At 42.5% G+C, this 24718-nt stretch overlaps 1 protein-coding gene across 1 annotated transcript in view; it reads left to right on the plus strand.

Annotated features, from left to right (window-relative positions):
- Positions 1-20634, plus strand: part of LOC106567507 (gamma-aminobutyric acid receptor subunit beta-2) — a 95441-nt gene extending 74807 nt beyond the window's left edge. Inside the window, exons 7-10 of the mRNA XM_014136818.3 lie at positions 3211-3363; positions 8836-9080; positions 11989-12129; positions 18341-20634. Coding sequence (XP_013992293.1) covers positions 3211-3363; positions 8836-9080; positions 11989-12129; positions 18341-18691 — 890 coding nt within the window. The 3' untranslated portion in view covers positions 18692-20634. The remainder of the gene's footprint in view (positions 1-3210; positions 3364-8835; positions 9081-11988; positions 12130-18340) is intronic.
- The last annotated feature ends 4084 nt before the right edge of the window (positions 20635-24718 follow it).

Here is a 24718-nt window from a genome sequence, read left to right on the forward strand (position 1 = left end):
TCAGCTGGTAAAGTGCATCCCTTTATAGGTCAGTTAGAGGTTCAGATCTTCCCTGATTGCACATAGCTTTGACATTGGATCTTCTCTGACAGGCTGGCACATGCATTCTATTTCCAGGTCATTTAGCATATACAGTGAGGGAAAAAAGTATTTGATCCCCTGCTGATTTTGTACGTTTGCACACCTACAAAGAAATGATCAGTCTATAATTTTAATGGTAGATTTATTTGAACAGAGAGAGACAGAATAAAAACAAAAAAATCCTGAAAAACACATGTCAAAAATGCTATAAGTTGACTTGCATTTTAATGAGGGAAATAAGTATTTGACCCCTCTGCAAAACATGACTTAGTACTTGATGGCAAAACCCTTGCTGGCAATCACAGAGGTCAGACGTTTCTTGTAGTTGGCCACCAGGTTTGCACACATCTCAGGAGGGATTTTGTCCCACTCCTCTTTGCAGATCTTCTCCAAGTCATTAAGGTTTCGAGGCTGACGTTTGGCAACTCGAACCTTCAGCTCCCTCCACAGATTTTCTTTGAGATTAAGGTCTGGAGACTGGCTAGGCCACTCCAGGACCTTAATGTGCTTCTTCTTGAGCCACTCCTTTGTTGCCTTGGCCGTGTGTTTTGGGTCATTGTCATGCTGGAATACCCTTCCATGACCCATTTTCAATGCCCTGGCTAAGGGAAGGAGGTTCTCACCCAAGATTTGATGGTACATGGCCCCGTCCATCGTCCCTTTGATGCGGTGAAGTTGTCCTGTCCCCTTAGCAGAAAAACACCCCCAAAGCATAATGTTTCCACCTCCATGTTTGACGGTGGGGATGGTGTTCTTGGGGTCATAGGCAGCATTCCTTCTCCTCCAAACACGGCAAGTTGAGTTCATACCAAAGAGCTCCATTTTTGTCCCATTTGGCCACAACACTTTCACCCAGTTGTCCTCTGAATCATTCAGATGTTCATTGGCAAACTTCAGACGGGCATGTATATGTGCTTTCTTGAGCAGGGGACCTTGCATGCACTGCAGGATTTATGTCCTTCACGGCATAGTGTGTTACCAATTGTTTTCTTGGTGACTATGGTCCCAGCTGCCTTGAGATCATTGACAAGATGATCCCGTGTAGTTCTGGGCTGATTCCTCACCGTTCTCATGATCATTGCAACTCCACAAGGTGAGATCTTGCATGGAGCCCCAGGCTGAGGGAGATTGACAGTTCCTTTGTGTTTCTTCCATTTGCGAATAATCGTACCAACTGTTGTCACCTTCTCACCAAGCTGCTTGGCGATGGTCTTGTAGCCCATTCCAGTCTACAATCTTGTCCCTGACATCCTTGGAGAGCTCTTTGGTCTTGGCCATGGTGGAGAGTTTGGAATCTGATTGATTGATTGCTTCTGTGGACAGGTGTCTTTTATACAGGTAACAAAGTGAGATTAGCAGCACTCCATTTAAGAGTGTGCTCCTAATCTCAGCTCGTTACCTGTATAAAAGACACCTGGGAGCCAGAAATCTTTCTGATTGAGAGGGGGTCAAATACTTATTTCCCTCATTAAAATGCAAATTAATTTATAACAGTTTTGACATGTGTTTTTCTGGATTTTATTGTTGTTATTCTGGATTTTTTTGTTGTTATTCTGTCTCTCACTGTTCAAATAAACCTACCATTAAAATTATAGACTGATAATTTCTTTGTCAGTGGGCAAACGTACAAAATCAGCAGGGGATCAAATACTTTTTTCCCTCACTGTAGGGGGAGGTGGGAAGAGAGTGAGGCTTCTGTGAAGGGGGAGGAGTGATGGTGGGTCCAGGGAGAGAGGTGGATGGGAGACTCCGTGGCGGTGCCGGAACGAATGTGGGACATTCCCGCTTCAGCCGAACTGGCACAAGTCCCACAGGCAGAAAGGGGGCCACTCCTGCCCTCAGAAACGGAGCATGCTCATGTGTTATTTAAAAATAAATGGTTTGATGGAATGATTTATTCATAATCTTACATTTTCGTATTTATGAATTTGTCATGCAGGCAGGAGTACAATGGTATTGTATATAGAGGGTCTGGGATTGGAGCAATACAATGACGCAGAGTAAGTCAAACAATTACAGAGCTCATGTGTCCCCATTAACTGGTAAACCCAATGTTTTCTGATGCATAGAGAATGTATAGTAGTTATAGCTCATATGTTTCTTTATTTGCTGTTACTGCACTGCTTAGGCATTGAGGATGGGGGATTCCCATTTTCTACAGCAGCACGCTGAGATTAGTAAGGACTGACCATCAGGTCACATGGAGAAGTACACATCGGCAGAAATGGTTGGCACTCATCCAATACAACCCCCTATGTTGTGATAAGGACAGAAAAATGCCCTTGTTGCTCTATTAACAAGATTGTAACACCTCCCCTCTGAAACCGTAACAACCCCACTATTTCAGTAGTCCTCGAGGAAAGCCTTCCTGCATCTCTATTTTCCGTGCGCTGCACACTAAACTCACAACCACTAACTGTGAACTACTCACTGGAGATGTGTGCCAGAGGCGTTTTTATGCCCACTCTGTAATACATTCATCTTTCTCCTCCTGCACCTGCTGTTTAGCTTTTCCTCAGCTCCTTATACCGTGGATCCTTCTTGATATGAAGCTCTAACGGTCCCTCGCCTGCCATTTTAATGGAATAATACAACATAATCAAAATACAACCCAATCCCCAAGGACACAAAAATATAAGCATGTTCAAGTAATGCTAGAGTACCATAGAACAGCCTACTGGGTTTATTTCAAATAAAGCTTAGATAAGCAAAAATAGAGGGCTTTCCTAGGCAGGCAAAGAACCCCTCTCTACATAAATATAGATATAGGCATAACTGATAATGCAAGAGAACGCTGATGCCACACAGTTAAAGCCAGAACCAGGATTTTTTTCTGCTGAGTATTTCCCCAACAGTGCTATTGGAGAGGACAACAGGGAGTGGGACCATTCAAGCAGCCTTTGTCAGGAATAGGTTGTTAGCTGTATAATGTAGAGAGCCTCAGGAGTCAGGCATAAAGCAAAGTAAAGTCAATAGAAACAGATCCGGATGAGAGGACAGAGGGAAATATCAGTGTCTTACACAACAAGGGTCAAACAAGCCCAGGAGACCCACCACCTGTATGTATGTATGTTAGTCTTGTGTCATCTAACATTGACAATGTCTATTTCTTTATCTCTCTCCGTATAGGATCCTACCCCCGACTCTCCCTCAGCTTCAAGCTAAAGAGGAACATTGGCTATTTCATCCTGCAGACCTACATGCCCTCTATCCTGATCACAATCCTCTCCTGGGTCTCCTTCTGGATCAACTATGATGCCTCTGCTGCCAGAGTGGCTTTAGGTAGGCACTTGTGTGTCATGGATTTTGTCATGTGAGCAATGACTAAGCTCACAACCACCTTAGCCAAAGCAAAAGTCTGAGGCATGGTTAAGCTAGCGGGAATCCATAGTGTAAGGGCTGGATTCAATCCGTAATCATGGATGTATCGCTGAAGATCCGCGGAAAATGTTTACGGGAATTTCTGAATGAGCAGACATATGCAGCATTTATCATGAATTCAGTCTCCGCGACCACGGGAACATTGCCTATAATTGTCAATCGCGCTATAATAGAGGATCTTCAAAGCTATGGATAGAAAAGAGCCTTATCATACTGTACACATACTAACAGGATGGTACGCTGTTTATTTTCACTAAGACCTATAATGGTTTTGAATCTCTAATATTCGCACCTTGTATTGCCAAAAAATATTTTCTTGAGTTCACATGAAACATGAATACAAATTTGACACGATGCAGAAAAAATAAATAAAGATACAAATAACACAAGAGGAGGATAAACTATACAAGAATTAAGCTATATACAAGGAGTACCAGTACCAGATCAATGTGCAAGGGTACAAGGTATTTGAGGTAGATACAATATGTACATAAAGGCAGGGTAAAGTGACTAGGCATCAGGATAGATAATAATAAGTGTAACAATAAAGAACAGAGTTGCAGCAGCGTATGATGAGTGTGTGCTTTTGTAGTGTATGTGATTGTGTGTGGATTTTGTGAGAGACTGTCAGTGTAGTGTGAGTGAGTGAGTGAGCATATACAGTGGGGGGAAAAAGTATTTGATCCCCTGCTGATTTTGTACGTTTGCCCACTGGCCTCTTAAAAAGAGGAGGGTCCCATCAGTTTGGCCACTGACAGAAATCTTTCTGATTGAGAGGGGGTCAAATACTTATTTCCCTCATTAAAATGCAAATCATTTTATAACATTTTTGACATGCGTTTTTCTGGATTTTTTTGTTGTTATTCTGTCTCTCACTGTTCATTTAAACCTACCATTAAAATTATAGACTGATCATTTCTTTGTAAGTGGGCAAACGTACAAAATCAGCAGGGGATCAAATACTTTTTTCCCCCCACTGTATAGTCTTGTGAGTGTGTATAGATAAGGTCAATGCAGATGTGTGTCATGGATACCGGGTGTCACGGATTCCCCCGGTACTGCTGCTCATTCTGTGTACCAGTTCCGGAGGTCTACGTCACTGGCCTCTAGGTGTCACTGAACTCTTTCATTACACACACCTGATTCCAATATCCCTGATTAGAAATTGTGTATATGTGCCCTCTGGTCACCATTGTCTTGTCGGTTATTGTTCCCATGTCCATTGGTCTTGTGAGCACCTATGCTTTGTTGTTTCTACTTTCGTGCTGCATGTATTGTGTACCCGTTATTACGGGTCTCGTCCCATGTATTATTGTGCACTTGCTATTACAGGTCTCGTCCCGTGTATTTATTAGAGGTTTAACCTCGCTCTTTTGTTTTTTCGCTCCCTGTGTTTTTGTATACTTGTTTTGTTTATGGGCTTCGTCCCCGTGCCTTTTCATGGCATGTTGTATTTTTGGGTGGAGTATTAAAACCCCCTATTACGTATTCCTGTGCCTGTCTGACACCGGGTAACTGACACCGGGTAACTTAACAATTTAGTAGTCTTATGGCTATTTAGCAGTCTTATGGCTTTGGTGAAGAAGCTCTCGGAGCCTGTTGGTCAGAGCCGATTCTCCAGTACTGTTTGCCGGACGGTAGCAAAGTGAACAGTCTATTGCTTGGATGGCAGTATCACATTTTGCAGGCCTTCCTCTGACACTGCCTGATATAGAAGTCCTGGATGGCAGGAAGCTCTGCCCCAGTGATGTACTGGGCCGTCCACACCACCTTCTGTTTTTATTTTATCTTTATTTAACTAGGCTAGTAAGTTAAGAACAATTTCTTATTTTCAATGACCACCTAGGAACAGTGGGTTAACTGCCTTGTTCAGGGGCAGAACGACAGATGTTTACCTTGTCAGCTCGGGTATTCGATCTTGCAACCTTTCGGTTACTAGTCCAATGCTCTAACCACTAGGCTACCTGCCGCCCCGTTCTGTAGTGCCTTGCAGTCGATGGCGGTGAATTTGTCATGATGCAACCAGTCAAGATGCGCTCGATTGTGCAGCATTAGAACTTTTTTAAGATTCGAGATCCCATGCTAAATCTTTTCAGCCTCCTAAGGATGAAGAGTCGCTGCCGAGCACTCTTCAGAACTGTGCGGGTCTGTTTGGACCATCTTAAGTCCTTAGTGATGTGGACGCCAAGAAACTTGAAACTCTCAACCCGCTCCACTACAGCCCTGTCAATGTGGATGAGGGCGTGCGCTCCCCCCTTTCTCCTGTAGTTCACAAACAACTTCTTGGTCTTACTGACATTGAGGGAAAGGTTGTTGTCCTGACACAGCACTGCCAAGTCTCCGATCTCCTCCCTGTAGGCCGTCTCATCGCAGTCGGTGATCAGGCCTACCACCGTCATGTCGTCCTCAATCTTGATGATGGTGTTGGAGTCGTGCGAAGCCACGAGGTCATGGGTGAACCGGGAGTACAGGAGGGGACTAAGCACCACCCCTGAGGGGCCCCCGTGTTGAGGGTCAGCTTGGCGGAAGTGTTGCCTACCTTTACCACATGGGGACGGCCTGTCAGGAAGTCCAGGATCTAGTTGCAGAGGGAGGTTTTTAGTCCCAGTGTTCCGAGCTTGGTGATGAGCTTGGAGGGGACTTTTGTGTTGAATTCTGATCTGTATATGAACAGCATTCTCACATAGTTATTTCCCATTTTGTCCAGGTGGCAGAGGGCAGTATGAAGTGCAATTGAGATTGCATCATCTGTGGGTCTGTTGGGGCGGTATGGAGTGGGTCCAGCATGTTTGGGATGATGCTGTTGATATGTGTCATGACCAGCCTTTCAAAGTACTACAAGGCAATAGTAATTTAGGCAGGTTACCTCAGTGTTCTTGGGAACAAGGACGATGGTGGTCAGCTTGAAACATGTTAGGGTTACAGACCAGGACAAAAAGGGATTGAAAATGTCAGTGAAGACACTTGCCAACTGGTCTGTGCATGCTCTTAGAATGCGTCCTAGTATTTTGTCTGACCCAGTGGCCTTGTGAGTGTTAACCTGTTTAAAGGTTTTACTCACTTTGGCCCTGGAGAGCAAGATCATACAGTCATCCAGAACAACAGGGGCAGGACTTTATGTTTTCCTCGACGTGAGCATAAAAGGCATTTAGCTCGTTTGGGAGTTCTGGGTCATTGGGCATCTCACGGCTGGGTTTCACTTTGTAATCTGTTATCGTCTGCAAGCCCTGCCACATTCGACAAGAGTTGGAGCCGGTGCAATAGGATTTCACCTTCCTCCTGTATTGTCATTTTGCATGTTTGATGTCTCGTTGGAGGTCGTAGCGTGCTTTCTTGTATGCATCCATGCCCGTGTCCCATTCCTTGTAAGCAGTAGCTCCAGCCTTTTAGCCCAGAATGGATATTTTCTGTAATCCATGGCTTTTGATTTGGATACGTTCGTACATGTATAGTCACTGTCGGGGAACGTCATCTATGTAGTTATTGATGAAGCCTGTGATTGATGTGGTAAGCTCCTCAGTGCTATCAGATGAATCCCAGAACGTATCCCAGTCTGTACTAGCAAAACAGTCTTGTAGCCTCGCATCTGCCTCATCAGACCTCTTCTGTATTCAGTGCATCACTGGTACTTCCTGTTTGAGCATTTGATTGTAAACAGGAAGCAGGAGGATAGAGTCATGGTCTGATTTGGCAAGGGGAGGGCGAGGGAGGGCCTTGTATGAATTAGTGAAACGCTGCCTTGGTGTGTGTGCTTTCTCGTTTGTTCATGAGTCATAGTTTGAGTGCCAAAGTGGTATTGTCTTGTGGAGGGATGTAGACAGCCATGATAATAATGGATGAGAACTCTCTTGGTACCATGAGGTATTCTATGTCAGATGAGAAAAAGCTTGAGACATCCACACTGGAAGCAGGCCACCAGTTCTTGTTAGGAAAAGGCAGACCCCTCCCCTTTTGGACTTGCCTGAGGCTGCTGTTGTCCAACCGTGCTGCTGCATGGAGAAACCACTGTTCCGTGTTCATAGATTGAGCCATCCAAGTTACTGTGAGGCATATACTATTGCAGCTTTTTAAGTCTCTCTGATAGGAGACTCTCGAATGAAGCTCTTTTTATCGCGTGACTGGACATTTGGACAATGAAACAGAGGGGATTTCTGGTTGATTTTCTCTAACCAGGATGCCAGCCCATCTACCGCATGTCTGCTGCATTTTGGTACCCCATGAAACAAAGGAATAATGTCCGGTATGAACAAAAGAACAGCTGAGTCAGTCGAAATCGAGGTTAGTAACTGTTGATCCGATGTCCAAAAGTGCTTGGTGGTCATATTTGATAATAGTATGAATTTTTGGTACAAACAAATTTAAGAGAAACATGAAAAAAGTCACTAAATAGCAAAGTCGGTTTGGAGAAAAAGCATGATGCAGCAGCCTTACAGAACACAACAACCAAGATGCTTCCTAAAGTAGAGTGATGGATGACTGAAGTGATTTCTTTCCACTCTGATTTGAATGCCTCTGCATTTTTTATTCCCTGTATTTTGGAAGTCATAATTTCTCGCTGTGAACCTTCATTGCATAAGTCTGGCCCATGAGGTCTGTGGTGCTGCCTGCCTACATAGGATATAGAAAGCTCCATTCTCCCTCACCCATCCACATCGCTGGCTCCCTCGATAAGAGCAGCACTCTCCTTGATTGTAGACTGACCTGCATTTATTTATCCGAGAGGGGAGGCATGTATGGGATTTAATGAAAACCAGATGTAATGCTTGATAATGGAGGCGGCTGGACAGGGGGTTGGTCAACCCAAATCAGACCTCTGCTCAGGAACCGTTTGACTCTGTCCTGCTTTCAGTCATTTATTGGCACTAACAACAGAGGTATGGCTTGTGCATTGCAATTGTGTATGGATGCAATGCCCAGCTCCTACCAACTTGTCATTGACCAGAATCAGAGCTGGAATATGAAGTCAATTCCAGATTGCATGCAGAGTCGATACGGGAAAAAAAGGCAGATTAACCTGTCATAACAGAGTTGAAAAAAGAACATATTGAATGACATCAGTTAGCTTCACCATATAAGTAGAAAAACACCAAGACCCCCTTTTTTAACAGTGAGCTGACCTCCCAGTTGACTGTCATCATAAAAAAAAATGGTTGTGAAAGGTTGTGAAAGGTTGTGAAAGTCAACAGGAGATTCCTTGTCAGTCACAGCAGTCTGCTTGCTAGCACATTCAAATGAGAAGCAGAACAAACCTGATGTATCTGATCCCTCAGATCTGTGGTCAATGCTTGAGAAGCTGGGAGTCCTCTGCTAATGAGGTGGACTGTTGGTCTCCAGTGATGATCTGTGATGATGATAGGTGGTTTATTTTCCCAGGAATCACCACTGTGCTGACCATGACCACCATCAACACTCACCTGCGGGAAACCCTTCCTAAAATCCCTTATGTCAAGGCCATTGACATGTACCTGATGGGCTGCTTCGTCTTCGTTTTTCTGGCCCTGCTGGAGTACGCCTTGGTCAACTACATCTTCTTCGGCAGGGGACCCCAGCGCCAGAAGAGGGCGGCTGAGAAAGCAGCTGTCGCCAACAACGAGAAAATGAGAATGGATCCAAACAAGGTACAGTACACACCATGTACTGTACATGGTTTTCACCTTCATAGGATACCCAGTATTTTAAAGAGTAGCCCACTGGATATATGATACAAGTTACTGTATGTAATCACAGCCTTGCAAATTCTCTAGGTAGTGAATCATCTTTGTGCACATTTAGATAAATTCTTACTTTTCATACAATGCATACTTGATGAAAATGAGTGCTTAGTCTTTTCTTTATTGTGAATCGCTGTACTAGTTGTTCCTGTCAAGTCCCATTCTCATAATTTCACTGTGAACACACATGCACACTCATTTGAGAGCTGACAGTTTCAGATGAAAGCATGGCATGACTTGATTCTTGAGCTTACTGTATATGAAGCTGATGTTTTCTCTTTCTTCACTTTATGAAAGTGAATTTAATTATTGAAAGAACTGGCTGTGAAGCTAAAAAGTAGTGAAGACCAGTAAGGTAATCATGATGAAGAATGTCACCACTTCAAATAGGGGGGTTGGATTAATGCTACTCTGCTTTACCGTCAAGGAGAACAAGCCTTAATAAGCCTACGCCAGCAATTTGCCACACAGGCAGAGAATTTCTCCGTTTCTTTTGCCTAAATGAAATGGAATGAAAGGCCAGGAAACATTTAAAGCCCGTAAGAGAGTCTGTGGAGCTTGTGAAGTGTATTCTTCCTGTTACATTTACCTGTTTTAAGCCTTGTTTATACCCGGTGCTATTGCCACATTCACGTGCTAGTCGGAACTAAGAAGCTTGGAAATGTCCAACTTGCTAATAGGCTGTAGTTATGCATGTGATGCTTCAACCAGTTAGTACATCGGAAATTTCAGAGTTTCCTAGTTCCAACTATCACTTGAACACGACATAACATGTGAACGGATTTCCTGGTGTCTCACTGTATGCTGATTATTTGATAGATATTCCTTCAAAATAACATAAATGAATTCATTTTAAGGCTATTGATCCCATAAGTCAGTGGTGCTACCTGTCAATTCTTTTAGAGACTTGTATAATGATTTAAAAGGTTTGACCATCCAGATCTGTTTAGACTTGATTATTGTCCAGATACAATGGATCCTTGACTACCTCCGGAGGTTGTCAGGAAGATCTGATCACAATCCGATCACAATGCGTCTTTTAATCATCTACACCTGTCAAAAAATGTGGGCAAAATCAGAATGTAGACAAGATCAAGACAAAGGACGCATTTTAAAACCAGGTATAAACGGGGCTTCTATGTCCTGAAAATGCCTTATTCTAAAATCAATCTACACACAATACCCCATAATGACAGTACAAAAAAAACTACTGAAATATCACATTTACAAGTATTTAGACCCTTTACTCAATACTTTGTTGAAGCACCTTTAGTGGCGATTACAGCCTCAAGTCTCCTTAGGTATGACGCTACAAGCTTGGCACACCTGAATTTGGGGAGTTTCTCCCATTCTTCTCTGCAGATCCTCTCAAGCTCTGTCAGGTTGGATAGGGAGCGTTGCTGCACAGCTATTTTCAGGTCTCACCAGAGATGTTTTATCGCGTTCAAGTCCAGGCTCTGGCTGGGCCATTCAAGGACATTCAGAGACTTGTCACTCCTGCGTTGTCTTGGCTATGTGCTTAGGGTCGTCGTCCTGTTGGAAGGTGAACCTTCGCCCCAGTCTGAGGTGCTGAGCGCTCTGGAGCAGGGTTTCATCAAGGATCTCTCTGTGCTTTGCTCCTTTAATCTTTGCCTCAATTCTGACTAGTCTCCCAGTCCCTGCCACAGACAAACATTCCCACTGCATGATGCTGCCACCACCGTGCTTCATCGTAGGATGGTGCCAAGTTTCCTTCAGACGTGACGCTTGGTATTCAGGCCAAAGAGTTCAATCTTGGTTTCATCAGACCAGAGAATGTCTTGTGCCTTTTTACTGAGGAGTGGCTTCCGTCTGGTCACTCTACCATAAAGGCTTGATTTGTGGAGTGGTTGTCCTTCTGGAAGGTTCTCCAATCTCCACAGATGAACTCTAGAGCTCTGTCAGTGACCATCGGGTTCTTGGTCACCTCCCTGACCAAGACATTTCTCCCCGGATTGCTCAGTTTGGCCGGGCGGCCGGCTCACGGAAGAGTCTTGGTGGTTCCAAACATCTTCCATTTAAGAATGATGGAGGCCACAGTGTTCTTGGGGACTTTCTATGCTGCAGACATTTTTTGGTACCCTTCCCCATATCTGTGCCTCGACACAATCTTGTCTCGGAGCTCTACGGACAATTCCTTCGACCTCATGACTTGGTTTTTGCTCTGACATGCACTGTCAACTGTGGGATCTTAAACAGACAGGTGTGTGCCGTTCCAAATCATGTCCAATCAATTTAATTTACCACAGATGGACTCCAATCAAGTTGTAGAAACATCTCCAGGATGATCAATGGAAACAGTATGCACCTGAGCTCAATTTCGAGGCTCACAGCAAAGGGTCGAAATACTTATGTAAATAGCATATTTGTGTTTTTTATTTTGAATACCTTTGCAAAACTTTCTAGAAACCTGTTTTCAATTTGTCATCATGGGATATTGTGTGTAGATTGCTGAGGATTTTTTATTTATTCAATCCGTTTTAGAATAAGGCTAACAAAATGTGGAAAAAAACAAGGTCTGAATCATTTCCAAAAGGCACTGTATAACAGAAAAAAACATGCTTTCGATAGAAATGTGGATGTTGTGGACTGCATTTAAATAAAAGGATGTATAGTAGTTTCCTGTAGTATCACATTTTGAGTAAAAGTGTTCGTTGTTTAGTTTTTTTTCAGTGAAATTTGATAATTGCTGCAACTGCCTCTCTGACCATGGTTACATTTACCTGAATTGTCTATTTTGTGTTGCCTCTCCTAGCAGCTGACAAAAGTGACCATAATGATTTTTGTATGCTTTCAGTGGTTGGTGGGAAATGTAGTTCAGAGAGACGATACTCTGTATGCGAGAATGAAGCAGAGGGATATTGACGCTCATGACTCTATGTGGGAACCAATCTTTGTGGATGATGCAGCGATGGGACTAGGCGAGCAAAAGAATAAGGTACTGGATTAACAACTGAGTGACAACATATCCTCTATGGGCTAGGTGGGACGCTTACGTAACAGCCACTTGCAGCCTGTGGCGCGATTTTCAAAACCTTAAAAATCCTATTACTTCAATTTCTCAAACATATGACTATTTTACAGCTATTTAAAGACAAGACTCTCGTTAATCTAACCACACTGTCCGATTTCAAAAAGGCTTTACAACGAAAGCAAAACATTAGATTATGTCAGCAGAGTACCAAGCCAGAAATAATCAGACACCCATTTTTCAAGCCAGCATATAATGTCACCAAAACCCAGAAGACAGCTAAATGCAGCACTCACCTTTGATGATCTTCATCAGATGACAACCCTAGGACATTATGTTATACAATACATGCATGTTTTGTTCAATCAAGTTCATATTTATATCAAAAACCAGCTTTTTACATTAGCATGTGACGTTCAGAACTAGCATACCCCCCGCAAACTTCCGGGGAATTCGCTAACATTTTACTAAATTACTCACGATAAACGTTCACAAAAAGCATAACAATTATTTTAAGAATTATAGATACAGACCTCCTCTATGCACTCGATATGTCCGATTTTAAAATAGCTTTTTGGTGAAAGCACATTTTGCAATATTCTAAGTACATAGCCCAGGCATCACGGGCTCGCTATTTAGACACCCGGCAAGTTTAGCACTCACCATAATCATATTTACTATTATAAAAGTTTGATTACCTTTTGTTGTCTTCGTCAGAATGCACTCCCAGGACGTCTACTTCAATAACAAATGTTGGTTTGGTCCAAAATAATCCATCGTTATATCCGAATAGCGGCGTTTTGTTCGTGCGTTCCAGACACTATCCGAAATGGTAAAGAAGTGTCGCGCGCATGGCGCAATTCGTGACAATAAAATTCTAAATATTCCATTACCGTACTTCGAAGCATGTCAACCGCTGTTTAAAATCAATTTTTACGCCATTTTTCTCGTAGAAAAGCGATAATATTCCGACAGGGAATCTCCTTTTCGACAAACAGAGGAAAAAATCACAAAGGCGGGGGCGGTCGGGTCACGCGCATAAGCCCAGAGTCCCTTGATCGGCCACTTGAGAAAGGCGATAATGTGTTTCAGCCTGGGGCTGGAATGACGACATTCTGTTTTTTCCCGGGCTCTGAGCGCCTATGGACGACGTGGGAAGTGTCACGTTAGAGCAGAGATCCTTAGTAAAAGATAGAGATGGAAAAGAAGTTCAAGAAATGGTCAGACAGGCCACTTCCTGTAAAGGAATCTCTCAGGTTTTGACCTGCCATTTGAGTTCTGTTATACTCACAGACACCATTCAAACAGTTTTAGAAACTTTAGGGTGTTTTCTATCCATATGTAATAAGTATATGCATATTCTAGTTACTGGGTAGGAGTGGTAACCAGATTAAATCGGGTATGTTTTTTATCCAGCCGTGTCAATACTGCCCCCTAGCCCTAACAGGATATAGTAAAAATAACCCAACTAGAACCGCTTTGGTATTTCCTTTACACCACTTATTACATTTTACCTATAGTTTCCACCACCATCATTGTCTTTCCCTGAACTCCACTTTTAGGGGCTAGTTTGCACATTCCACACACATTTTAATTATATGTTCATATCTGCAGTACTCTATAGTAATATCTAGCAAATAAACACTGTGATTGATAGCTTCCCATTTTAGTAGATGGTGAATACATGGGAAATGAAAGGGGGATACCTGGTCAGTTGTCCAACTGAATGCATTTAACCCAACCCCTCTGATAAGCTTCATTGTGCAATAATGTGTTAAATTCACCGTGCCCTCTCTGTCCTCACCCCTATAGGATACGTTATTGTACAACTTCTGGAAAATGGAGGTGGAAAAGCACCTCGTCTTTCCACGGAGGGAATTAGCGGTGGCTCTAGTTGCATGGCATGTGGGGTTGAGGTGGTCAGCTAAAGTCGGCTCCACCAGGAGAAGGATGATAAACCCAGATTCCTCCATTACTAGCATATCCAGGCAAGGAGTGTTGAGTTGAAAGAACAAAATACCAGGCACAATTACAAACAGATTTTAATCTAGTATTAGATTACTAAAACGACTTATGACACAAAGAGTGTACAATGATGGTGATAAAAGACAGTGTCTTTTATCTTTATCACTGTTTACAGTTTGTCGTATCAGTTTTTTTGTCATCAAACTATTAAAATATGTTTGTAATTGGGCCTGCTATTTTGTTCCTTCAACTCAACATCGTCAGGGATTATAACTCAATGAAAAAATAGCAGTACGTACAATATGCCTTTCACATTCTATGGTAAAAGGGACCCACAGCTCCTTTTCACCCAAACAAACATTATTTTAACAGCAGGGGCGGTTACACAATTTCTTGGTATGGATTCTAAATGAAGACATTAGGCCTTAGGCTCTTCATTCATTACATGTAGCGTAATTAATAATACATATGAAGAGTTTCAAACCAAAACTCTATATATCCATTTTCAGAAATGTTGGTAAATGAGCTTTTATTGTTTAAAGAACATGAAAGAGATTGGTGTACCATGGCATGGCAGACATGTATTTATTTGAAATCTATCACTTGATGGTTTCATTTCAGAGACAAATAATCATGTTTTTTTCTGAAAAACGCAATATCGGCCTCACTCTCAGAGAATTAAGTAGTACTGCTAGGTTTTATTTCAAAATTATAAAGTTTTGATATCTCACTTATTCTCTAACTGAAGTATCAATCACAACATCTGTTGGAGACAGACAGGACGAGACTCGAATGAGTTGAGCCCCTCTTGTCTTCATAAGATGCCACTCGCCCCGCCTCTGGTCATTCTCTGTTCTCTGGCCAATCGTGAGGTTGACACTAAGGAGCGTAGGACTCCAGCTCCTGTCGATAGTGTTGAGTACTGACCGACAGGAAAGTTTTGCTTTGAGTACAATTCATTTTCAACTCCTAGCTATCGAGACTTGATTAGCCCTCACCAAAAGGCTTTAGCTAACTTGGCTAGCTAGCTGGAAAGATGGCTAACCATGGTACTATTGTAAGCTCCCTTCTCTCATCTAAATTTCACTTATGTTTACTCATTTGTGTTAATTAGACTGACTGGTTGCCTCACAGCTCTACGGTTGTGGGATTATATCTACCCAAAAACAAACTGCCCAACGCGGTTCCCTTTGGCTAGCACTGTACTACCTACAAGGTAACTGCTAGCTAGCTAACACGTTACTGGCCTCACCCTAGCTAGCATTAGCCGCAAGGCTTCTAATTAGCTAGCTCATGCCTAACAGGCGTCTTCATATCAGCAAGCCCTGCTCTGTACAATAGCTACTGCTAGAGTGGGTTTGAGAAGGAGGCTCAAACACTCCATTATCTCTACCACATCCCTCGCCTCTAAGTCACTGGCCGAGGTGGAGGCCCCTACAGTCAAGCCAAGTTGGGGCGACGTTATGGATAGCATCGATTCCATCCCCTCACTGTCTGATGACTTGGTGCCAGGGAGGTTGAGCTATGGGATGACGAGGATGATGGCAGGATTAATCTTGTGGATCTCCTCAACATTTGAAACAGATTGAGGGTGTAGATACCGCTCTTCCACCATCTAAAATCCCCAGGACGGATGAACCTTGATCTCCCCCACCTGAATTTTGGGCTCTTTGACATTTGCTAGTGAGCCACAGCCAAACAATGGGAAGAGACTCACATCCCACTCGGCCCCAGTCAAGCATCTTCTTCCCGCGGTACCAGCTTGTCTCAGGGAGACCAAAAAATCATGGGACAAGCCCTTCTCCAGCAAGATCCATTTTTTTTTCAATTTTTGTATTTATTATGGTGCTTTTCTGCCTCCATTTTCCGGGAGACGCACAAAGCCTCGGCCCAGTTCGAGCGCTTAATGTGACCTCTTTATTGTTATATCAGGCTGAGTTACTGGAGGAGATGGGGAAACCACTGGATTTGGATACCCTAAATACATATACTTGGGATGAGACCTATGTGATTACAGACCTTAACCTCCACACCTTCCTTAGCACCATCCAAAGCTGTGGTCACACCATGAGCGGTCGTGGGAGAGAGGGCACTTTGGTTTTAGTCTTTCCAGCTTAACAGACAAAGAAAAGTGGACTTGCTGGATATCCCAGTGACACCCAACGAGTTGTTCGGGCCCACTGTCGCCACTATGCGGCACAGGTGTGACGTAAGAAAGAAGGCAAAGCCTTCCCCACAAACCCGGGCCCTGTGGCAACCTGTTGGTCACTGCAACCCGCCCCACAGTGGGCAAAGGGCATCAAGCTGGGCAAAGGGCAACAAGCTGCGGCCGCAGCAACGTTCCGCCCTCTGAACCCCCCGAAATGGGGCAAGAAGGGCCAGCCAACTTAGGGTGCAGCCCTAGCGGCAGAGGAGTATTGTGTACGTGCCCTATCCAGCCTCTTTCGTGTTCAACGTGACCCACTCTCTCCTTACGCGAGCGAGGGAAAGCATGTCTGTTTTGAATAGATCATGTTCACTGTGTAGCAGTGCACCCCAATTAATTGCTCACATGGGAATGTGGAGGAGAAGCACCTTACCGCCGAGTGCCATCCCCTATAGGTTCTCCCCTCGTCACCCTCAAATCAGGTTCCAGCCAGGGATGAAAGTCAGCATGTCTGGTACTCCTGAGTCCGTAACGCTTTGACGTTTTCCTCTTTACCCTGCACTTGGTTCACGCAGTGGGGCCTGTGCCCGCTCTACCTCCCCTTGCCCGGAGCGAGGTGCTGGGGAAATGATTGTTGATAGCCCTACTCTCTGAGGTAAGGCCAGACAGACCAGGCACACAGCTAGCTGTTCTACCGCTTAGGATTAGGACATCTGGGTCACCAGGATGTTTCCTTCTTCCTTTTAGCTACATTGGTTGACGACTTACGTCATTGTGTCGGCTACTGTCTCGTACGTGTACCCGCTCAGTGACACGTATAAGTATGCCTGTTGCCACAAAACTGAGGGCACAGTCCTAGAGGATGAAGCAGGTTTTGAGAAAAACACTATGCATATGCCTCAGATGGATTACGAGAACCCAGTTAACTGGGATACTCTCTGCCCCTGCTGTGTTATCAACTTCTGAGAGTCAGTCTATTGCATCTCTCATGTCTGACTCCGCAGTCTATTAGAAGCAACTACCCCATGAGGGTAGTTTGGAGGCTCCATCAATATATTACCTTTAGGGATGGAAGCGCTGACACACCCTGTCAAGGGTGATGCCCCACACTTTTCCTCCTCCGTGCCTGGCTCTCCCCACTCCTTTAGCAGAGTGAGGTAACAGGCTTATCTCGATGACCAGGGATGCCCTGGTTGGCGGCAATCACTCTCCTGCTTACAACAATCCCTGGCGGTTGCTGTTACGCAGGGACCGTCAGACCCATGCATACTAACAAATGTGGGGTTATGCTTCATCAAACAATGTTTTTTTAACAAACAACAAACGTGTTTAAAAAAAAATATCAATAGAATAATATGAGATCTGTATGTCAAATATTTACATTTGACATTTTAGTCATTTAGCAGATGCTCTTATCCAGAGTGACTTGCAGTTCGTGCATTCCTCTTAAGATAGCTAGGTTAGACAACCACATCACGTCAAGTATACAGAAGAAGAATATTCCATACCAGCTAAACAATGGATGTACACTGAGTGTACAAACCATTAGGAACACCTGCTCTTTCCATGACATGGACTGACCAGGTGAATCCAGGTGAAAGCTATGATCACTTATTGATGTCACTTGTTAAATCCACTTCAATCAGTGTACAGTAGATGAAAGTGAGTAGACAGGTTAAATACGGGTTTTTAAGCCTTGAGACATGGATTGTATATGTGTTCTGAGGTGAATGGGTTAGACAAAAGATTATTAAGTGCCTTTGAATGGGTAAGTGCCAGGCGCACTGGTTTGAGTGTGTCAAGAACTGCAATGCTGCTTGGTTTTTCACGCTTAACAGTTTCCTGTGTGTATCCAGAATGGTCCACCACCCAAAGGACATCCATACAACTTGACACAACTGTGGGAAGCATTGGAAAATCTAAAATCTATGAATAAAACATCTGAGAACAATGATATTTTACACACACATGACGGTACCCATAAGCAATCATTTCTGATGAAAAAATAAAACTTGGTGGATATAGCGTTTTGTAACTAAACTCTTTGTATCATTTCTCACCTTTTAGATGGACCCACATGAAAACATTCTACTGGGCACAATAGAAATTAAGAATGAGATGGGAGCGTCGGAGCTGACCCTTGGTCTCAGTGACCCCAGGAGCACAATGTTAACTTATGACAGCTCCACCCTGCAGTACCGCAAAGCAGGGCTGCAGGCCAGGCACAACTTTGGACGCAACACTCTGGAGCGGCATGTGACTCAGAAGAAGAGCCGGCTACGGAGGCGTGCTTCCCAGCTGAAGATTAACATTCCCGACTTAACTGATGTAAACTCTATCGACAAGTGGTCGAGAATGATCTTCCCCACTGTATTTTCCTTGTTCAACATTATCTATTGGCTCTACTACGTCAACTAAATGGACTTCAGCAAGGGCAGAACAAAACAAACAACGAAAATGTTGCTTGTTTTTCTCTGAATTGGTATCATTTTGCTGTTTGTTCTTGCAACACAAGACTGAATTACTAAAACAAAATCAAGACTGATTCCATTTGAGCTTGGAACACCTTAATTGCTGGCTAACACATGAAAACCTTAGAGGAGAGAAAGATTCAGAACATATATGGTGCCTGTACCAGAGTTTTTGTTTATAATTTAGAATATTTAGTGAATATAATATTTTATCATTTTAAATGTTTGTTTGCATATATTTTTGTTTTATTTGTACAATCTATATTTAATTTGTTGCCAAAACATAGAAATATTAATGATATATTGATTTTAAAATGACTCACAGACCACAAAGACATTCCTTAAAACAGCTACAAGCACATTCAGGTCAATCTTTTCTAAGATGTATTCCTTCAAAGAGACAGATGTAATGTTATTTATCCTACATTTGATTTTGTCTTTATATTGTGAAGTTTCACATTTTCATAGTATTGCTATATTAAGTCATAGCATGAGGGTTTTATGATCAACCAACCTTTTCTACGTTGATATAGTTGACAAATCATACACTTTCTTTTAAGCATGATTTCAATTCTAAGGAAACATTTGATAGTGTAGTAGATATTTTAAACAACAGAAACTAACATCATTCCAAACCTTGACCGAAGAAACTAGAAGGTAAAGCTTATAGACGATTCACATTGAACGCTATAGGACACTGTACAGAGAAATGTATCACTAAAGCCTTTGATTCCTGGTTTAACATTGTTTTCTTAGCTTATTCACTCAGAAAAGGTACAGAATATTCACTTGATTGATCAAATTTCACGCCCCCTGTCAACTGAGAGGTTGAATATATTGCAAAAAAAGGGAAAGAAGAAGAGAGAGAAACTGAGAAAGAGAATGCTGCATTAGTCATCAATGCAGTTCAAGAGTCAGTGATACAGGGATAGATACTGTATATGATCAAAGATATCTTGAAGATAGATGCACAAATGTGTATCTTAATTTTGTCCTCTGTCCATTTTAGTCCTTTGTTCACATATCCTTAAGATTACAGGATACAATGATGTATTTGTTCATACTTGCTCTTCATATAGATATACAGAATCACAAATTGGCTCTAGTTTGTTAAGAAACATCAGATAGCATCTGATATGTCATTCCTATTCCTAATGACTGATGACATTGAGCCAGCAGTTAAGGCGTCTATCATGGGTATTTTGTGATGCATCACAAGCCATTATTTTCTATCACAATGATGTGTAAATATCTCCTGTAAATGATTGTTTAAAAAGGAATGATATCTATCATAGTTCCAGAGAGGATCCATCCAGCATTTGTCCATGATATAATTCACTTCAGGAAGCTGGAAGGGTTTGAATGACGGTTTTGAGCAACTCCACATACTAAACATACATTGTCATTACTGCCATTTTAAACATCCAGGTTTCGATATTAACCATACAAAGGAACATGTATGAAAGAGAGAAAAGCCTGCTCTGCAAGCTGGTAAGATAAACCAGAATGCATAAAAGCACAACACTGCTCCAAATCACAATTGAAAAGGGACTGTCCTCTTTTATTTTAAAGATATGTTTCTTTTTGGTTATCAGTGCATTCCATTACTCTACTTTTCTGACAAACCATTACTATAAGTATACTGTAACAATACTACTTTTCCTTAAATTTTTAACTTAATAGTGAAACTCCATAAAGAATCACGCCAAGGTATGGCACCGCCAGTAGTAGAATCAGCATTCAACATACAGTGCATTCGGAAAGTATTCAGACACCTTGACTTTTTCCACATTTTATTACGTTACAGCATCATTCTAAAATTGATTAAATCGTTTTTTCCCCCTCATCTACACATAATACCCCATAATGACAAAGCAAAAACTGTTTTTTAAAAATGTTTCAAATTTATTACAAAAAAAAAAGAATTATACAGTGGGGAGAACAAGTATTTGATACACTACCGATTTTGCAGGTTTTCCTACTTACAAAGCATGTAGAGGTCTGTAATTTTTATCATAGGTACACTTCAACTGTGAGAGACGGAATCTAAAACAAAAATCCAGAAAATCACATTGTATGATTTTTAAGTAATTCATTTGCATGACATAAGTATTTGATACATCAGAAATGCAGAACTTAATATTTGGTACAGAAACCTTTGTTTGCAATTACAGAGATCATGCGTTTCCTGTAGTTCTTGACCAGGTTTGCACACACTGCAGCAGGGATTTTGGCCCACTCCTCCATACAGACCTTCTATAGATCATTCAGGTTTCGGGGCTGTCACTGGGCAATACGGACTTTCAGCTCCCTCCAAAGATTTTCTATTGGGTTCAGGTCTGGAGACTGGCTAGGCCACTCCAGGACCTTGAGATGCTTCTTACGGAGCCACTCTTTACTTGCCCTGGCTGTGTGTTTCGGGTCATTGTCATGCTGGAAGACCCAGCAATGACCCATCTTCAATGCTCTTACTGAGGGAAGGCGGTTGTTGGCCAAGATCTCGCGATACATGGCCCCATCCATCCTCCCCTCAATACGGTGCAGTCGTCCTGTCCCCTTTGCAGAAAAGCATCCCCAAAGAATGATGTTGCCACCTCCATGCTTCACGGTTGGGATGGTGTTCTTGGGGTTGTACTCATCCTTCTTCTTCCTCCAAACACAGCGAGTGGAGTTTTGACCAAAAAGCTCTATTTTTGTCTCATCAGACCACATGAGCTTCTCCCATTCCTCCTCTGGATCATCCAGATGGTCATTGGCAAACTTCAGACGGGCCTGGACATGCGCTGGCTTGAGCAGGGGGACCTTGCGTGCACTGCAGGATTTTAATCCATGACGGCGTAGTGTGTTACTAATGGTTTTCTTTGAGACTGTGGTCCCAGCTCTCTTCAGGTCATTGACCAGGTCCTGCCGTGTAGTTCTGGGCTGATCCCTCAGCTTCCTCATGATCATTGATGCCCCACGAGGTGAGATTTTGCATGGAGTCCCAGACAAGGGTGATTGACCGTCATCTTGAACTTCTTCCATTTTCTAATAATTGCGCCAACAGTTGTTGCCTTCTCACCAAGCTGCTTGCCTATTGTCCTGTAGCCCATCCCAGCCTTGTGCAGGTCTACAATTTTATCCCTGATGTCCTTACACAGCTCTCTGGTCTTGGCCACATTGGAGTCTGTTTGATTGAGTGTGTGGACAGGTGTCTTTTATATAGGTAATGAGTGGAGAACAGGAGGGCTTCTTAAAGAAAAACTAACAGGTCTGTGAGAGCCGGAATTCTTACTGGTTGGTAGGTGATCAAATACTTATCTCATGCAATAAAATGCAAATTAATTACTTAAAAATCATACAATGTGATTTTCTGGATTTTTGTTTTAGATTCCATCTCTCACAGTTGAAGTGTACCTATGATAAAAAATTACAGACCTCCACATGCTTTGTAAGTAGGAAAACCTGCAAAATTGGCAGTGTATCAAATACTTGTTCTCCCCACTGTATCACATTTACGTAAATATTCAGACCCTTTACTCGGTACTTTGTTGAAGCACATTTGGCAGCGATTACAGCCTTGGGTCTTCTTGGGTATTACGTTACAAGCTTGGCACACCTGTATTTAGGGAGTTTCTCCCATTCTTCTCGGCAGATCCTCTCAAGCTCTGTCAGGTTGGATGGGGAGCGTCGTTGCACAGGTATTTTCAGGTCTCTGCAGAGATGTTCGTTCAGGTTCTGGCTGGGCCACTCAAGGACATTCATAGACTTGTCCCGAAGCCACTCCTGCTTTGTCTTGGCTGTGTGCTTAGGGTTGTTGTCCTGTTGGAAGGTGAACCTTCGCCCCCAGTCAGGTCCTGAGCGCTCTGGAGCAGGTTTTCATGAAGGATCTCTCTGTACTTTGTTCTGTTCATCATTCCCTCGATCCTGACTAGTCTCCCATTCCCTGCCGCTGAAACACATCCCCACAGCAAGATGCTTCCACCACCATGCTTCACCGTAGGGATGGTGCCAGGTTTCTTCCAGACGTGACACTTGGCATTCAGAGTTCAATCTTGGTTTCATCAGACCAGAGAATCTTGTTTCTCATGGTCTGAGTCCTTTAGGTGCCTTTTGGCAAACCCCAAGCGGGCTGTCATGTGCCTTTTACTGAGGAGTGGGTTCCTTCTGGCCACTCTACCATAAAGGCCTGATTGGTGGAGTGCTGCAGAGATGGTTGTCCTTCTGGAAGGTTCTCCCATCTCCACAGAGGAACTCTGGAGCTCTGTCAGAGTGACCATCGGGTTCTTGGTCACCTTCCTGACCAAGGCCCTTCTCCCCCGATTGCTCAGTTTGGCCGGGCGGCCAGCTCTTGGAAGAGCCTTGGTGGTTGCAAACTTCTTCCATTTAAGAATGATGTGCCTCGACACAATCCTGTCTCTGAGCTCTACGGACCCCAATTCCGTTGACCTCATGGCTTGGGTTTTGCTCTGACATGCATTGTCAACTGTGGGACCTTTATATAGACAGGTGTGTGCCTTTACAAATAATTTCCAATCAATTGAATTTACCACAGTTGGACTCCATTCAAGTTGTAGAAACATCTCAAGGATGATCAATGGAAACAGGATGCACCTGAGCTCAATTTCGAGTCTCTTAGCAAAGGGTCTGTATACTTATGTAAATAAGGTATTTCTATTTTTTATTATTATTAATACATTTGCAAACATTTCTAGAAACCTGTTTTCACTTTGTCATTATGGGGTATTGCTTGTAGATTGATGATACATTTTTTTTGTCAATACGTTTTAGAATAAGGCTGTAACGTAACAGAATGTGGAAAAAGTCAAGGGGTCTGAATACTTTCCAAATGCACTGTAAATTAAGAAACCTCTAAAACATGTTTGACACCAAAACACACAATACTGTAATAATACTACTTTCCTGTCTGTTTGTTTACCTTATTAGTGAAACTCCATGAAGAACTGTACACATGTTGGAATTCCCATGTTTGACCACTGCCTTTAAAAAACAACATTTTGCACAAACCGATACAAAAGCCATAATGGCTATATAGTAGGTGTTCCAAGATAACTTGGTGCTCCCTCCAAACAGAGATAGTTTCAAGGATTAGACTAGACCATTACAATTTCTCTCTTATGCTCCATGGAATAGTAATGGAAACAAAGACAGGGATAAATACACAAATATTATAAATTATTTATCTTAGTGATTTCTGATCATTTTAGTGTTTGATGAACCCTAGATGATCGGTAACAATAAAATATAGAAAACATGTCCATGAACATTTGAATTATCCTTAAATGCAGATGTAGTGACATCACCTCAAGTTCAATTGCATATGTTTTCAACATTGTTGATATTCACAAAATATGTCATATTGCATTGCATCTACATGCTCTTTTCTCAATACTGTCAACTTGTGTCCAGTTCCTTGCTTTTGATTAGGTACTCTAACGCCGGGGTTCCCAAAATGGTGTCTGCAGCCAGATATTTTTTATTAGAGTTTTTTATGAATATTGCTAACAACAACAGATTAAACAAATTCTGGCCAAGAGAGTCGTGGAATACATTTAGAGGTTGTAATACAGTACAATACTATGTCATTCTATTAATCTATAACATACAGTATGTTCTTAACCATGGGCAAAATGGGTCTGGGATGCTCACAGGGATATTGGTATCCACAATACTCCACCAATTAGCCAATGTTCAAATCAATACTTGTTTTGAACATAAATGCAATACATTTTTCTTTATAATTATGTAAAATTGTATAGAATGGCAGCTTAAAAACTGCAACATTTCTCTCCGATGCCAAGTGGGCCTGTTTTTTCACTGGGCCTGAGACTTGGTTCGTCCAAGTCACATCATAGTAAAACACCTTGTACAGTTTGCTACAGCAGGAAAATAATCCTGCAGCAACAGGAAATGCAAATTATTATGTGGATTATAATTCATAAAAACATGTGTAGGGGTAGATTTTGTTAGGGCA

Source organism: Salmo salar, chromosome 13 (assembly GCF_965601325.2).
Source record: "Salmo salar chromosome 13, fSalSal1, whole genome shotgun sequence".
Classification (NCBI taxonomy): Eukaryota; Metazoa; Chordata; class Actinopteri; order Salmoniformes; family Salmonidae; genus Salmo; species Salmo salar.